The 16,364-nt window shown below is 43.8% G+C and overlaps 1 protein-coding gene across 2 annotated transcripts in view; it reads right to left on the minus strand.

Annotated features, from left to right (window-relative positions):
- LOC309411897 (S-adenosyl-L-methionine-dependent tRNA 4-demethylwyosine synthase TYW1-like) overlaps window positions 1-16,364 on the minus strand; it is a gene marked incomplete at both ends in the record, with an annotated part of 106,706 nt that overhangs the window by 64,629 nt on the left and 25,713 nt on the right. For both annotated transcript variants that reach the window (XM_082008663.1, XM_082008662.1), the window contains 2 exons: window positions 7,481-7,599; window positions 10,286-10,338. In XM_082008663.1, coding sequence (XP_081864789.1) covers window positions 7,481-7,599; window positions 10,286-10,338 — 172 coding nt within the window. The remainder of the gene's footprint in view (window positions 1-7,480; window positions 7,600-10,285; window positions 10,339-16,364) is intronic.

Below are 16,364 nucleotides of genomic sequence, written 5' to 3' on the forward strand. Positions count from 1 at the left end.
GCAAAGGAATAACAGGGCAAATAACAATCATAAAGGGCAATAACAATCAAAGATATGAAGAGTAAGAAGAAACCAATCTGGCAGAATCACAGGCTCTTCTGCAACTGTGCAATCCTCCAGCTGAAAATAAAAGGAAGAGCACAAGAACACAGGGTCACAATCAGAAAGGTCAAGGGAAAAAAAAATAAAAATCAAGATACAACTAGCAAAGGACAAACGAAAGGGCTAACAAGAAAGACTTCCCTATAATGACATGAGTAAGAGGAAGACCAATGGAAAAGCTTGCCCAATGCACAAGCAAAAAACATTTAATATTTCTCTGTGATGACAAGAAACCTGTTTGCACCTTTTCTTCTACTTCCTCATGACTGCAATGGGAAGAACCCAGATCGGACTAGAAAGACGACAGGTTAGAGATACTTAATCTAAATGAAATGTTTTCACTAGGATGGTTACATTCACCCTAAAGCACGTTGGATGAATTGGCTGACAGTATCAGAGTCGCTAGCAATAAGCTGAAAGCTCGTGAGGAGCATGTAAAACTGATTTTAAAACACACTGGAAACGTGCAAATGCAATGCCCCCTTTAGCAGGAGACAGATTTCTACACCAGCCCTTCAAGTTCCTCAGGACACACTGGACTAACTAAATGTTCGTGAGCCCCAGAACAGAGCATTCAGATGGGTAACAGCCAACACGAACCTGCTGAGAACATTCCATGCCAAGACTATCACTGGTCCTTGAAGGCAAAGGTTGAGCTTTTGACACTGTCTTACTCCATATTCTCATAATCTGCCCAAGGAAATGCCCTGTAAGTAGCACTGTTTTGTAAGACAGCACAAATCAGGGTGGAAAACTTGATTCAAAAGTTAATTACTACTGGTTCAGTAGGATACTAGGTCTATCCAAAAGGCATCTGCAGGGTTGTGTCCTGGACTGGTCCTATTCAGCAGCTCCCAAGAGTTGAATGATGGCTCAGGAGGCAGGCTTACCACATCTGAGTTGGAACCAACATGGCTGGAGATGCAAACTCAGTGAGGACAATGTGCAATTAAAAAGATCACCGTGCTGATGGTATTACATAGTCACATGTTGCATTTGACTGCAAAATGCTTTATGACAGGGATAAAAAGAAAAGAAAGAGAAGTTTTGATAGGAACAACAATTTAAAAATCCCTATCTAGACTGCTGTCTGAGGAAGAGGTACATAATGTTTCCATGGAAATTTCCTGTTAAATAATAGGCAGTTATTTCTCATGTTGCTCTGAGCAATCTTTTGTTAGCTGTAGGAATGAGAAGATAATGGTTTATTATGAATAAATTCAGGAAGGGTAAAAAGCTTTTCAAAAGGCATGGAACTCTTCCCCAATGCTGATAAATTTAAACAATTTTAAAGAAGAAAAAATTGGGAAAATAAGGCTGAAGTCAAATGTTTGGATATCTGAACATCCAAAGAAAACTCTCATTTTAAAAATGACAGAACATTCAGTATTTTCAAAAGAAAATTTGGACTTTCCTCATGTTTTAAAATCAACTTAAAATGATTTTCAGAAACAGATGAAAAAGCCCAAAATAAATTGATGAATTTTAGATTAAACAAAATAAATCAACCCATAACCAGTACATTTTCACTAGGAGTGCATTGCAGCTGAACCCTCACTAACTTCCTAAGGTTTTTCAAATCAGCTGCTCAGTCAAAATAAATTTATTCTTCTCCTTACATAATTACTTGGTTATATTGCAACGCCTGGCAGCAACTCATGATAGTACCAATAGTGAAGACTTTAGACCAGGCTGGTTTTGCAAGTTCCTCTGAACCGAGAGAGGGCTGAACTTCAGATTGTTAGAACCACCCACTTCTGGTACCTGGCACCGGTGAGGCCGCACCTCGAATCCTGTGTTCAGTTTTGGGCCCCTCACTACAAGAAGGATGTTGAGGTGCTGGAGCGTGTCCAGAGAAGGGCAACGAAGCTGGTGAGGGGTCTGGAGCACAAGTCTTATGAGGAGCGGCTGAGGGAACTGGGGGTGTTCAGTCTGGAGAAGAGGAGGCTGAGGGGAGCCCTTATCGCTCTCTACAACTACCTGAAAGGGGGTTGTGGCGACGAGGGTGTTGGCCTCTTCTCCCAAGAAAGAAGTAGTAAGAGGAAACGGCCTCAGGTTGCACCAGGGAAGGTTTAGATTGGATATCAGGAAAAACTTCTTCACTGAAAGGGTTGTCAAGCACTGGAACGGGCTGCCCAGGGAAGTGGTTGAGTCACCATCCCTGGAGGCATTTAAAAGATGTGCAGACATGGTGCTTAGGGACATGGTTTAGTGGTGGATTTGGCAGTATTACATTTACTGTTGGACTCGATCTTCAAGGTCTTTTCCAACCTAAATAACTCTATGATTCTTTTCTAACTCACACTTCTGAAATCTTAAGCATGGAAGATGCCCCACACTGAAAAACTACATACCAACTCTAAGAAATGCTCACCTATTTTTTTTAAGAGAAGCATAGTTTCTAGAACGGCAGGCAATGCTGAGCACCTCCCAGAAGTCTGCCCTGTGCTTGTATCAAGGAATTTCATTCCTCCCCAGCAAACTATGCTCAGCAGTCTCAAAGACTGTTTCAAAACTAGCTTGCATATCAGGAGGTACAGGGTTGCTGTCGAAGCCCATGATCACTCCATCACATAACTGGGTACCGAGTCACCAGCCCGGCTGCAGCAACTATTAAGACACATGTGAGTGTTTCATAGCCAATAATCTGCTTATATTCACTACTGATGCCATAAATACGTAAACTAATAACAACAACTACACAAGCCTTCAAGTCCGAGACCGGGGAAACGCGCACTGCTGTAAGGTGAAAAGCAGATTTCAGTCACAGTAAGGTGCTGGCAGGGTACCTTTCCTTCCTATCACAAGCCTTTTGCATAGCAGGAATGAAAATACTGCCCACTGCACAGCGTAAGCTGGGAATCCTCACATGGCAGATACTAATTTGGGGACTAAGTGCATATACAGTGACCTTACCAGGCTTCTGGGCCTGATTTTGGAAAACCGTGTTTAACGAATACCGCAAGCCCGCCTGAGCAGCGCAGCCTTTTACAAGGTACTGAACAGCCGATGCCACCGCACCCTGCGCCAACGTTGGGCACCGAGAGCGCTGCCAGCGCTGCGGCAAGCTGGCACGTAAGCACCTGGCCGAGAGTCACCAGGGTCTGCTCCCACCTCACCCGATGAGCCACATTAACATTTTCTCCTAGAAATGCCTCAGGTTGTTACAGTGCTGGCAGAGCAGCACATAAAGGCACCAATCTATATATAGATTATATATATAGATAGATTTTTTTTTTTTTTTACCATCAACAGGGGCATGAACTAGCTTCATGCTACAATGTCCTGTCCCTCACCCCATTTATATGGTTACTTCAAGAGCTCCTGGAAGACGGGCAGGCCCAAAGGACAACAAACCAGTGAAGAATCAAATCTGAAGCAAACAATGAACCTTAGGTCACAACATATTAATTCTGTAAGCAAAAAATAACCAAACTGGCAAAATGGAAGAGTAAATATTAACTTAGCAGCACAAGGAAGGGAGGCTAGAGATGCAGAAAGACCCTCTGAGCTTTCAGGCTCAGGTTCTAAGTTTTACAAACCTGCAGTGTCAACTCCTTTGATATCATCGTATTTCACATTTCCCTGAAGAATTTAGCCTCTGGGGTCATTACTTAATGAGAAGCAGCTTTTGTTTTAATGTATGTCTTCAGTTTCTTCTTAATTTTTTTAAAGACCTTATTAAGTACCTTGCCTACAGGAGACTATTAATCTCTTCATTCTGCAGGGTTTACTGTCATCACAGGCTCTTGGTCACATGCTTACTTAGATTGTCTGAACAGAACTTCAGCTGTTGTTTATGCTACAAGTTAAAGCTGAAACCTTCAAGTGCAGCTATAAACATCATAAAGTTACAGATTAAAACATATGAACCGATTTCTTTACAGGATATTTCACTCTGTCTCATCTGCCTCCTCCTCAGATGCAAAAATAATAAACCCTATTAATTTAAATCTTATTTAGCTGTTCCATCTCTCCAGAATAATTGATTGGGCTTTAGACACTCTGCCAGAAAACATAATCAAATCAGGTTTGCCTGGTAATTGTGCCGCAATACAGTGTCAGAAAGCCACAGTCCCCACACTTGCTCTAATTGATTAAAAGATTTGGTCACTTGCACATTTCCATTTAGACAATTAAGCTAAAGACACTACAAACACAGCAGGACAAGCCGAGAGCAATGACGGGGAGTGACAGACTATTTCTGTAGGGAGAATTATGACTTAGGGATGTTGCAGTAATTAAGGTGCAGGGTTTTCCGCCTCCCCGTGCTCTTGATGCAACAGCCTCAGGAGTTCAGCACAGCCCGACTGGTGCCTCGCGCGGGGAACGCCGGACAAACGGGTCATCTGCTTTTCCTGTCCTCCAAAGAAGCTGCCACACCGTAAACCTGCACCACCAAACTTTCGGGCAGCTTCTCTGCAGAGGAGAGGCAGGGAAGCACGAGTAAGGGGCCACCGGCATGCTTGGTATCCACCAGGGACGTACCGCTTCCAGGGACAGGGAGAAGGAAGAAGGTCTCCAGTGCAGAGTCAAGCTACACCTTTTACAAAAGCCCTAACTTTGCGTGTGTTTGGATGCTGGCTCCACCCATGATTCCTGGTTGAGGGCCAAAATGTGTCAGTCACAACCAGCCAACTACGATGACATCCAATTCCCCAGGAAAGCGGCTGATCTACAGCATTTCTTGCCAGAGTGAGGAAGAGAAAACAAACAGGCTCCTTGGCCTCTTCCTCAGCGAACCTGGGAGAGCTGCAGTGGTTATGCAGTTGGAAACACTGGCAGACTCTACAAATGTCAAAATCCTGAAAGAAGATATCAAGAAAAAAAAAAAAGAATCACAGTGGTCTTAACTGCAACTTAGAGTGCAGAGCAGCACAGCGAGACCAGCAAGGCATAAAACCTGTATTAAAAACATTTGCCAACAGTACATCAAAACTATCTCTTCATATGTCTCCAACAGCACAGATGGTAACTGCTAATAAGAGGGTAACGTGCTTATCCTACCCAGCCACCGGTGCCTGTGATTCTGCATTTAGTCTCACATGATTAAGAATCGGCAAGGCATGGTGGGTTTAAAAGTTAAAAAAAAAAATAGATAGATAGATAGTCCTGGCTGCAGGGTTTGTGAACTGTGCCAACATGCAGCTGGTAGGGAGGACAGTGGGCATGGAAGTCTCCTCTTCCTACACCAAACTAACCTGATCTGGCACAGCTCACAACTGCACGAAAGCTTTAGCAGCCCAAGCACTGAAAAAGCAACCAAAGCAGGAGAAAGCTTCTTTCAGTTCTGCTTTATGTCAAGCTTAAAGTGTACATAAAGCGAGCCTTGGGATGAGTCTCAAACTGAGCCTTAAGTCTTCCGACTCAGTCGAGGTCGGAGAAGACAGACAGTATGCAGATCGCATGGAAAGGTCCAACAGCTGCAACCCACTTCAGCCCCAGAAGGTAAATAAATGTGAACATTTTTCAGCAGTCCCCTGAAAAGCTCTTTCCTTGCATTCAGGTTGTTACCATCAGTAAAATAAGCATTCTAGCGTTCGTTATCATTAGGGCTACTGTTTCCAGGATTCCTCTTAGAAGTGAGAAGTGACAGCTACAGAATGATGAGTTAGAGGCACATGGAATGTATCACACATGGCAATTTATCCCAATTACTGCACTTTACAATTTACACTCCTTTGACTTTCCTGATTCAGTCCCATACTTCAGACACAGGCTGCTGCTGCTAAGAAATACCAGAGTTGGGTCATTTTGAAGGGGAACTGTGTTAAATGGTCTGCAGGGCAATACTAGGAACAAAATGCCTCATTCTGGTGATGTTATTGCTTTCTATTTGGTGTTTATGTACATTCTGTGTAGGGACAGAGTGATAATATGCATGACAATCTTCTTCCTAGCAGTACAGTCACCACTGCAGAATTAAATGCACCACTGCAAGCCGATGCATTGGAAAAAGGAAGGAACAGTACATTTTTCTTCCCAGTCATTAGATTGCTCTGAAGAAAAGCAGCAAAATGTGCACATTAAACATGCCATTTGCTGTGTCCTTTCAAGCCAGAATACGATGAGAGCCCATCAAGAGCACCAATTAACATTTTGGTAGAGACTCCCAAATGCAAACTTCACAGGATGACCAGTGTCTAAGGCTAATACTGAACACTAGAATGTGAGATAGCTTCAAAGTGCCTTCAAAGTTATAGCAATCCTTTCGCACTGATACTGTCATTTAAATATTCTCATGAAATATTTGCATTATTAAAGCTTGAAGACTGTGAAAGACAGAAAATGGTACTCAGAGGAGTTTGGCTGGTTTTGCCTGGAAATATTGGGATGCTGGACACCCCGGCTTAGGGATGGAATGGGTGTTATTGGCAGCCAGCCCCCTGGGGTAGGCACAAATACCAAAGAAAGCACAGCCCCCGTGGTTTGAATTAGCTAGCAAGGTAGAAGACAAAAGAGCTCAAAGAATAACCTCCATGTCCTCCCACTCAGTACACTTCCACGTCAGTGCTTTTATTTCTGCTGAGCCTCTCAGTCTCTCTCACCGATCCCATCCCGCACTCCCCCAGCCTAGCAAAAACCTCCCTCGGAAATCCAGGCATGTCGGTGAGTAAGCGGTGCTGGAGCAGCTCACGGCTCAGATCCAGGCAAAGCTCATTTCCTTCAGAGAATTAACAGAGTAATTCCTCTGAGAAAAGGGGTCACTACTGACTAAAATGGAAAGTCATTTATTAGCTCCTGTTTCAGGAAGGCAACAGTTACTAAGTCATCACTTTTCACTCACTGAGAATGCAGCTGAATTGGTGGGGGTGACGGTACTTTAAATGAGAAAAATGGCCCAATTTCAAAACAAAGATCCTCACACGGCTTAGCACCTTGGTGGCTTTGCACAATACGAGCCAGCCCATGTTCTCCAGAGCACCAGGAGCCATGAGGAGCCTCAGACAGTGATGTCCACAGGGAACCAAAACGCTGCGAGGTGCCTGGAGCAGGAGCAGTGGGAATTGCAGGGCGGTAGGTGGGGAGGTGTCTGTCCCCTGCCTCCCCGGTTCCTGCTTCCACAGGTCCCCAGATAGTCTGGACCTGTTGGGGCACAAGACCTGGCTGCAGAGGAGACAGTTCTAGGGGAGGTGGTGCTGGGGAGCCCTCAGATCCTCTTCAGCCTCGGAGCTGTGGAGCCCACCTCCCCACACCCTGACCCACAGGCTCTCAGGAGGGGAGTACAGGCAGGAAGGGGGCTTCTTCCAAACCCCTCCTCTCCCAACTTCCAAGTGAAAAGGGCACACAAGTAACACTGCTCTAGATTTGAGGAACAGGAGAGGGGCAGAGTGGAACAGAGACCCCATCCCAAAGTAAGGCTGCATCAGTATTTTACCTCCAGCAAAAGACGCATTTGTTTGCGCAAGCCAGGCTCGGCGTGGCCTCCATGCAGCGGTGGCTCTCAATTCCATAAAATGTGTGTTTGTAGCAGCCTCCTCTGCCTCGCAGCATCGACTAACAGCAGGGAAAGACACATACAAATAGCAAGAAAGTTAAACCACACCATCTGTAACCAAACTGAGTGCAAGGGTTTGAAATCTGCTCCCTGGGCACATCTGCAGTTTCCAGTCACTGGGAACTTTGGTGTTCAAAGTCACCTGTGACGGCCGTGGCAAGCGAGGTCACGGCTGCAGAGCAAGTCTGAATAATGTCAGATGCAGAAAGAAATTCATAGCATGCACATCAGCATACAGTCTTTATATACGCATCCTTACAGAAACAAGGCATTTACGATGTCAAATTGACAGCTCTTTTAGATGAGAGAAACTTTAACATAATCAATAACTTCTCGCTTGCAGCACCACAGCATAACAACGTGCTTTACTGAAGCTTTTAACGGAATCAGCCAACAAAAGAAAGCAGGTGAAGCCACTTAAACTGCAAGAAATATTATTGCCCACTAAAAGCCCACTAAAGAGTAACAAGGATCAATTTCAAGGCTGCACTATTGAACGCTCAATTCTTTTCATTTCTCTAGCAGAGTATTTCTTCTAGCACTAAATTAAATAAATATCCTGACCTTACAAAACCCTCATTCACGCCAGTCAGCCGCTCCAGCAGGACACCGCGCTTTCCTTCCCAGCGGAAGCACAGCAGCCTTCCCACCGAGATATCTCCTACTTAACATGCAAGTTGCTTGGAGCAAAGACTATCTTTCATTATCTCAGTTAAGTAATAAGTGAGAAAGAATCCTTACTACTCCCAAGAGCAAATTTGATATACGACATAGTAACTTTTCATCCAACTTCCTCTACCTGAAGAGTCCTGGTGATCCAAGAGAAAGTCTCCACTGAGCAGCTGAGAAAGAATACACAGGTAACGCCTAACATCTGCACAGCCTTGTTATACGGTTGGGAGATTAAACAAAATGGAAAATGCTGTTTACTCTACCCATCCCTCAAACAGTATAGATTTCAGGAGATTCACAAATTCTAGGAGAGCAAGTTACATTTTGGGTTTCTTAAGATAGGCAAATCAAAAGACTCTTCCTAAAATTTGCAGGTTTTATGCTCTTTTCCAGAATGACAGAACACAAACATTTTAGTCTGAGATATCGCTATGAAACTCTACTTAATATTAATCCTTCCAGCCCAGCTCCTGCTTTCCACTGATACAAATCTCAAACAAGCCTCCCAAAGATATTCACATATTGGTGTGAATCTGAGTCAAAGCCACTGCCTGTAACCAATTTCAGCCGAATTTATTAGAACACTTTACATTCAATTCTTGCTTAAGCTAAAAATAGTATGGTCCTTTCTAAGCACACAGAGCTGCTATTTATTTTGCGAGAGTGGCTTTACAGTGCTGCATTAAATTCCAGTTCTTTAATAAAAATAGGTTCTCTGGTTTTCTCGCTGAGACACAGCACTGAAGTTTGACAAATTTTTCTTTAAACATTTCATGGCCTTTTCTGATGCTTAAAAATGACAGAAGAGAGAAATATTTGTAAGACTAAACAGCAGAAGCATCAGTGAGATCAGTACGCCTCACAAATATTCATGACAATACAGAGGTGGGCTATTTAAACTGTTCACAAGAACAAGTCTTTTGATGAGACAGTTCATTGATACCAGGCATTTCAATAAGAAAACCTGGCTGCAGCACCTCGCTTTGGTGATTGCCATTCAAAGGGGTCTCTTCAAAAATAAACAAAGTTAATCACGCAGCAAGAGAGTGCTGAGAGACCAAGGAACTGATCACTGCCACAGCACGAGAATGAGAGATGTGCTGGCATTTTAACGAGGTGACGATTCCCATAGTTTATCATCCTGTGAATACTGAAGGCTTTAGTATGTTACATCAATGTTACTCCCCAGATGTCTAATGTTCTAGACCAGCTTTCAACCGCTGAGCTTCTCAGGGACCTGCAAGGGACAACAAACATACTAAAGCAGCGCAAATTTGTTCTACAGGGCTCTGTGCCTCCCCACGGGGAACATTTTTAAGTCTGCAAACAAACTACTTGTAAAGCTACTGGTTTAAATAGCCTATGCCACACAACTGTAGGGCTTGGAGGATGACTTTTACATACGTATGTATATATATACACACACATATATATATTAAAAAATCATGGGTATGTACACATATATATACATACACACATAAATACAGACACACTCCCACAGAGTAATTTTTTTAAAAAGTCCTAGCACAAACAAGCGACAGTTACCTTGCTACCTAATCTTACTTGACAAACGCAGAAAGCCAGTGGAGGAGCACTGTCGGTCGCAAACCAGATATATCGGTCACCAAACAACAGCTGTAAATGCCCTTGCGTGCCCGTTCGGGTGTAATGACGGACCGCGTTGTTTCAGAAGACCTCACACCGGTGACGCAACCTTCCCGCTTTTCTCTGCGGTGTTCTGCTCCTGCCATATTTCAGGAGGCAGGAGCTATTTTAGCAGACAGCAGAATAACAGCAAAAACCAACAGAAAATGATGTTCCCAGCTCTTTCGCCACAGTCGCATGCATTCTCACTTTTCGCAGCAGGATTTTAATAGCTTGAAATGCAAAACCACAGCTTGGAAGATGAATTTTTTTTCATGCAAGTAATACCACATTTTTCAAGGATATTTCATCTGGAAATTGTAATACCTGAGTAAGTCTCTAGTTTTTTTATTTATGAAAAAAGCATACCTTTGTCCACCGACAGAGCTTCACCCCAGAATGGCTTCCAATCAGTTTGTAACCTGAAAACAAGCAAACAAACAAAATGAAACCATTTATTTTAACCTGCAATAATTGATAAACAAAACGTACCAATTGGTACACAAAGTTATTAAGCACCAGGGTCCCAGTGCTGCTCTTGCCCATCGGCCCGAAAGTGACACTACCAACAAGCCGTGAGTGCCCACCCACAGCACTCTCCATTTGATCCTGGGAGCCTGCACGAGAGCAAAGGCCATGGCCATCCAAGGGACTTTGGCCAACTGGAAACTGTTTCTCTTAATGGGAGATTTATTTATATTACTCAGCCTTGTTTGAATCAGGAGGGGGTGGCCAGAAGACTTCTCCATGTAACAGGATGGAAGACTAGCAGGTCTAGCCCAGCGACATGGGACATCTCACTGACCCCAAGGGACAGCACATGGGAGGGGGCAGGACTGGGAACCAGAAGCATCTCCCTGGCCCAAAGCCATTAGCCTAGGACAGACTCTTCCCCAGAACCAAGAAGACCCAGTTCCCACTGCTCCTTGGCAGGTCTGACTGAGCCTGAAGGACATCATCTGATTCACAGTGCAGCTGCGAGGGCAGAGCAACAGAACCGAAACGGAGGTTCAGCCTGACCCCAAACTTCCCAGGTTCACCAATTCCACCTCCACTGGCCATGGTGGAGCCACAGTGAGGGAGCCGCTCCTCCGTGCCCAGAGGAAAGCTGATTTCACTTCACTTCCCTGTTCCCCAGCCAAGATCAACACAATTTCATTTAATTTTGTTGGTCCAGGAGGATTAATTCCACAACGTTCGTTAAGCACTAAGTACTATTATTACTGAAACTGCTCGAGTTGGGTTATTTTCCTCTTTGAAAAAAGTGCTTAGAGACCAATACGTCTGAAGGATTAAAAGTCACTTCAAAATGAGCATAAAAATAGGAGGGATTTGAGAAGCCTCACTGTGTCATTCACACAGTAGTGTTTATACGTCAATGGCCTGGTTGTCCCCAAACCCAGCACGTCTCAACTAGCCACTGTAGGCTGATGTTTATACTAACACTTTCACAGGGGAGGAATCAAATTTTAGGTATGAAGTCTCCTTCCTGCCAACCAGCAGGAACTTAACAGGGAAAAAAAGTCTTCTGCTCAGCAGAAGAACTGGCCTTCACCTCCTGCAACAAAAAGTAGCACCATTACCCTGCCCTGCTCATTTGTCACCATGCATCTCTTGCACAGCAAGATCCCAGGGGAGTGGGACTGTGCCCCAAAGTCCCCCACACCTCCAAGGACACTGAGCCAGCCAGGAACTACAGTGACAGCAGATGCCACAGCAGTTGCACCAACTGAAAATTAAACCATGCAAAGAGACGTGGCTAACAAGGAATCATGCAGCATCTAGAGCACATTGCTCTAGTTACTCTGCCACTTAAATCCAGCAGACATCTACCCAGTCTCCTCTTTCCTCTTGACCTGATGTTTGCTCCTGCTTCCTCACACTGGTTCTAACCTTGCTGGGGGGTTAGGATACACACGATTTTAGCGTGATGGGTTCCCTGAGGCAACTCTCCAGGAGACTGTATGAACATTTGGGCCAGCACAGGGGAGGTGGTTGGCAGGAACAAGCAGTGGGGATGCCCTGTTAGATGGCAAAGGGGCCAACTGCCAGATTAAGTGAGGCTTTGGGGACTTCAGCGTCAGGCTGCTCCCATGCCCTGAGCTCCCTCTCCCTCTCCCCCTCCCCCTCCAGCTCTGTGGGAATGGACAATATTTCAACATTTTCCTCCCTAAATGAATAACCCCCAATATAGCAAGGAAGAAGCAACTGCTGTAAGCCAAAAAGCCTGGGTATTTCACATAGCAGAGCGTCCAGTCCCTTCCTGGAGAAAGGCATCAGTGCAACCCTAATCAGCACTTCTAACATGGAACTGATAGTCACCAAAGCCACACGCAATATTGGAGACACCTTTATCTGGGACTGGATGAGATCCAGAAGACCTTGTGGCAATTTCTGACTGACACTTGTCAGAGGCACAGCCTCTACACATGACTGCATCACACCATCTCTCCCATCCTGGGTCTGTCCTGCCTATTCCTTCAGCATTTCTTCACAAACAGGCTTGTCCAGCAAGGTCTAATCTCAACTGAGACCTCCCCGCGCTGCTAAAATTTGTGTCTTCACAGGATTTCTTGACAAGCGTTGAAAAGTGTGCTGCATTCCTCCTCCCTCTAATACAGCTGTACAAGCCAGACTCTTCGCTGATGTCAACCGGCACAGTCCTAGCCTTACTTTTTACATTTTTCAGAATCCAGCAAGAGCATGCATTTAAGATTATTCTCTCACAGATCACTTGTCAGTAGAAGTAATATGGCTGCTTTAAAATGGGTTTTAGATTAAAATTAAATTGGAAATAGGACATGCTTGCCCAGATCTGCTACCGAGTTGTCTGAGAGACGAGAGGAAGCAGCTAAACTGAGAAAGGTGCCAAGCTCCGGAGCCCAAAGCTGCGGCATTTTCTCTTAAGTTACTTAAATCAACTTCCACCATGTGGAGCGCCCACAGCTTCCTTTAAGGCCAAGAAAACTGTACACTTTCAACATCAAAACAGAGTCTTACAAACTTCAGCCAGGTTTAGTGATGAGAAGGGGTTTACTCATCTTGTTCGCTGCTGCCAGGAGTCACAAGCTATGGTTACAGGAAGAAACAGCATATACTTGCAGAACGTCTTAGAACCACTGTATGAGGCTGCTGAACTCGGGTCTTCACCACATCAGTAACTCTGCTAGAAAGTGTTGTTACCCTGCTAAGCCATCGCAGTGAACGCTGGCCATGCCACGCTTCCATGCTTTTTCAGACTTCAAAACCAGATAAAGTACCGGTGACTAAGGCCGAACATTTTACACATCTACTTTAGGTGAGCAGAGTCTTCCCACCTGTGTAAAGCCTGTTTCTTCAAGCAGTTGCTTTACTGCTGGTTAGTAACACAGGCAGCAAACCCATTTGGGCGAACAGAAAGTATAAAGGGCTAAGCAAAGACCCAAGCAGTGCTAAGTTTCAAATCAAACATGTGAGAAAACGTGTTCAAGAACCAGTCTGAGGGTCTTCTCAGTTCTGTTTCCACAACACAGCTTCTGCTGAACAACCCTTTTGAAAGCTCAGGCAAGCCCATCTCTTCCATCAGCTTTGCCACAATTTCACTGTGGCTCTGCCAAAGCAATGGTGGTTGAATCAAATCTTACCGATGGCCTACGTATGCCAGGACTCACCATGAACACATTCACTTCTTTGTTTTTAAGGCATATTACTTGTGAGCAATAACTTTAAGTGAATACTTGGATATACCACCTTCCACACAATACAGCACGTTGTCTGGACTGGACTCTGCTCACAGTCCATACAGATGAAATTTTTCATAGTGAGGGTGGTGAAACCCAGGTTGCCCAGAGAGGTGGTCGATGTCCCATCCCTGGAAACATCCCAGGTCAGGTTGGACAAGGTTCTGAGCAACCTGCTCTAGTTAAAGAAGTCCTGGCTCATTGCAGGGAGGTTGGACTAGATGGCCTTGAAAGGTCCCTTCCAACCCAAACTATTCTATGATTCTATGTATCTTCAGATACTAAGGCTGAACAGAACCAATCCATTTATTATTCCTACAGCCTAATATTCAAAGAATTCCTTAAATTATAAGCACACTCATAGTAATCAGCTCAACTCCTGACTAAAGGCAGCAGAACATCTAATCTGAAGTCTGTGTGTTAGTTCATCCTGCTCTAGATGATAAATTTTGAATGACCTAGAAGCCTGCCAAACTTCACTGAAATTAAGTGTCATTTTTTACTACTACGGGACATGAATTAAGCTTCTAAACAAGCATTTGGGTAAAATGAGTGCTATCAGGCAATAACACTAGGCTGATAAACACTTGGTGATTGCTCACCCTGACAATCCAACTGGAGTTTAATAGACCACAGACAGACTTTTAACCAAAGAGACGGCCAGTGTCACAGATGGTGACTGTTCCATTGTCTGGGGCAAAACTGTTCTACAGCCATTTAAAACTACATTGCAGCATTTCAACTCTATCATGTAAATAATAGTTTTAAAAGTCCATTCTCTGAAATTCAAAGAATTCATTGAGGGACTCTACTGAGCTCTCAGCCATCGACACAGGACACTGCTATCTATATACCCATGTCATGTTCCAGGATCTTAAGATATTCTGGTTGTGGTTTTGCTAGTTTACCAGTGCCATATTCATAACAAGTCTAAGCTCCTGAATGTGGATGAATTAGGTGCATATGTGAGCAATTATCTCATTTTAATTTTAAAAGCAGAACAGATAAATTTCTGCAAGTACAACTGTCCATATCAGCAGCAGTGTCATGGTATCTGCACAGTCTAAAAAAATGCATCTGTAATACATCCATACCAAATAGCTTTCAAAGACTGCTGACTATTCAGATGTGGCAAGACATCCAGAAGAAAACCCAAAGACACCTTCCAGTTCAGATCTCAACACCACCAAAAGCTTGCTTCAAAAGAAGACTTTGAAAGCACAAAGGGAAAGATTTAATTATGAAAGAATGAAGTAAATCAGTGGTTGAAAAATCCCCAAAATGTACAAAAAAAAGACTTAGCCACCCTTCTCTAAAAGTGCAGTCACCATGAGCTTGCTAAAAGCCAATCTGATGTCACACTGTGCTTCACAAACTCAAGTAACTTTCAGAAGGCTTTTCTTCTGAGAAGAGTAATATACAGCTGGCAAATCAGTGCGGTTCTATCAAGCAATGTCCTTAAATAAAAGCCTTCTGGTTTGAAGCAATAATTATCCATTAAAGCTGCAACTCAGTGCCGAAAGGAGAACTTCACACTAGGAGAACGTTTACAGGGAAAAAAAAGTTTCCAATTTCCTGCCACTTCGCAAGAGTGCAGTTTAAAAGGGCCAGAGCCGAAGGTCAGCGACACAGCAGTAATCCATCACCACCACTAAGGACCACTTCAAAGCCGTAACACAATTGCTGCAGTTGAGCCACCACCCAAAAGACAATGTTCCGACTAAAGCTAGAAAATTAGTACGAAAAAACAAACAAAAAACCACCCAGCAAATGCCATTGGTGAAAGGAACCTGTTCAAATTATATCAGCATTTTATACCAAAATAGAAAGAAATGGTATCCGGGCAGTAGCATTTTTCAGATTGCTCAAGCACAACAGAAGAATCCTCCAGTTTCATTCCTCGTATTGCTCAATCTTCAAGAAACACTTGCCAAGCCCATCAAGACCTACTCTTTGGGTTTTCTCTTTTTTTCAAAAAGAAGAAAGTGCTCTGAAAAAGTACAAAAGGCTTGTGATTTGTGGAAAGATTTGTTTCCATGAACTCAAAGCAGGAGTGAGGACACGAGGAAGGGTTACAGGACTGTACCTGCAAGAACACTGTCGTTCCAAAATGAATGGAAAGTTTGGTCTTTCAGTGGAGCTGCTGAAATGCTACTTCAGATCCCTCTCATCGTACACAAAACGAAGAGCATCTTGAGCATTTTTAACTCGTAGTAAAAGCCTACTAAAGCTAGTGAAAGAAATGCAGCTGCTTCAGCAGGCAAACCAAACCTAACCTAGCATCAAGAAAATGAGACCGGCAAAGTTCAAGGATGGGAATGCCAGTAGCTGTAGTAAATTCCAGCCTCAACACAGCTGATCATAAAATAGCTAAAAAATCCTTAAAATCTGGTTTTTCACTTAAACCCAGATGCTCATTTTAATCCAAGAGCACATTTTCCTTTGCAGAACTGCCTGGGCAGTAGGAGTATCAAACCTCCAATAGTCAAATGCATAATTTCTTGTCACACTATGCCTTTGACAAAAACAGCCACAGAGAACACTGATATTTTCACCTATATCAACTAGTACTGAAGAAAAAACAAAAGAAAAGCTTTCTGTATCTGGCACCTTTGACAAAGAGCAACTTGGTAAGCCAGACCATTTGCTGAGCTGCCACAAACATGTCACGTTGGTGACCTCCACTAGTAGCAACCACAGCAAAGCATGTCTTATGGAAGTGAGGCCAT

The sequence above is a fragment of the Phaethon aethereus genome (assembly GCF_964289735.1).
Source record: "Phaethon aethereus genome assembly, chromosome: 19".
In the NCBI taxonomy this organism is placed as follows: Eukaryota; Metazoa; Chordata; class Aves; order Phaethontiformes; family Phaethontidae; genus Phaethon; species Phaethon aethereus.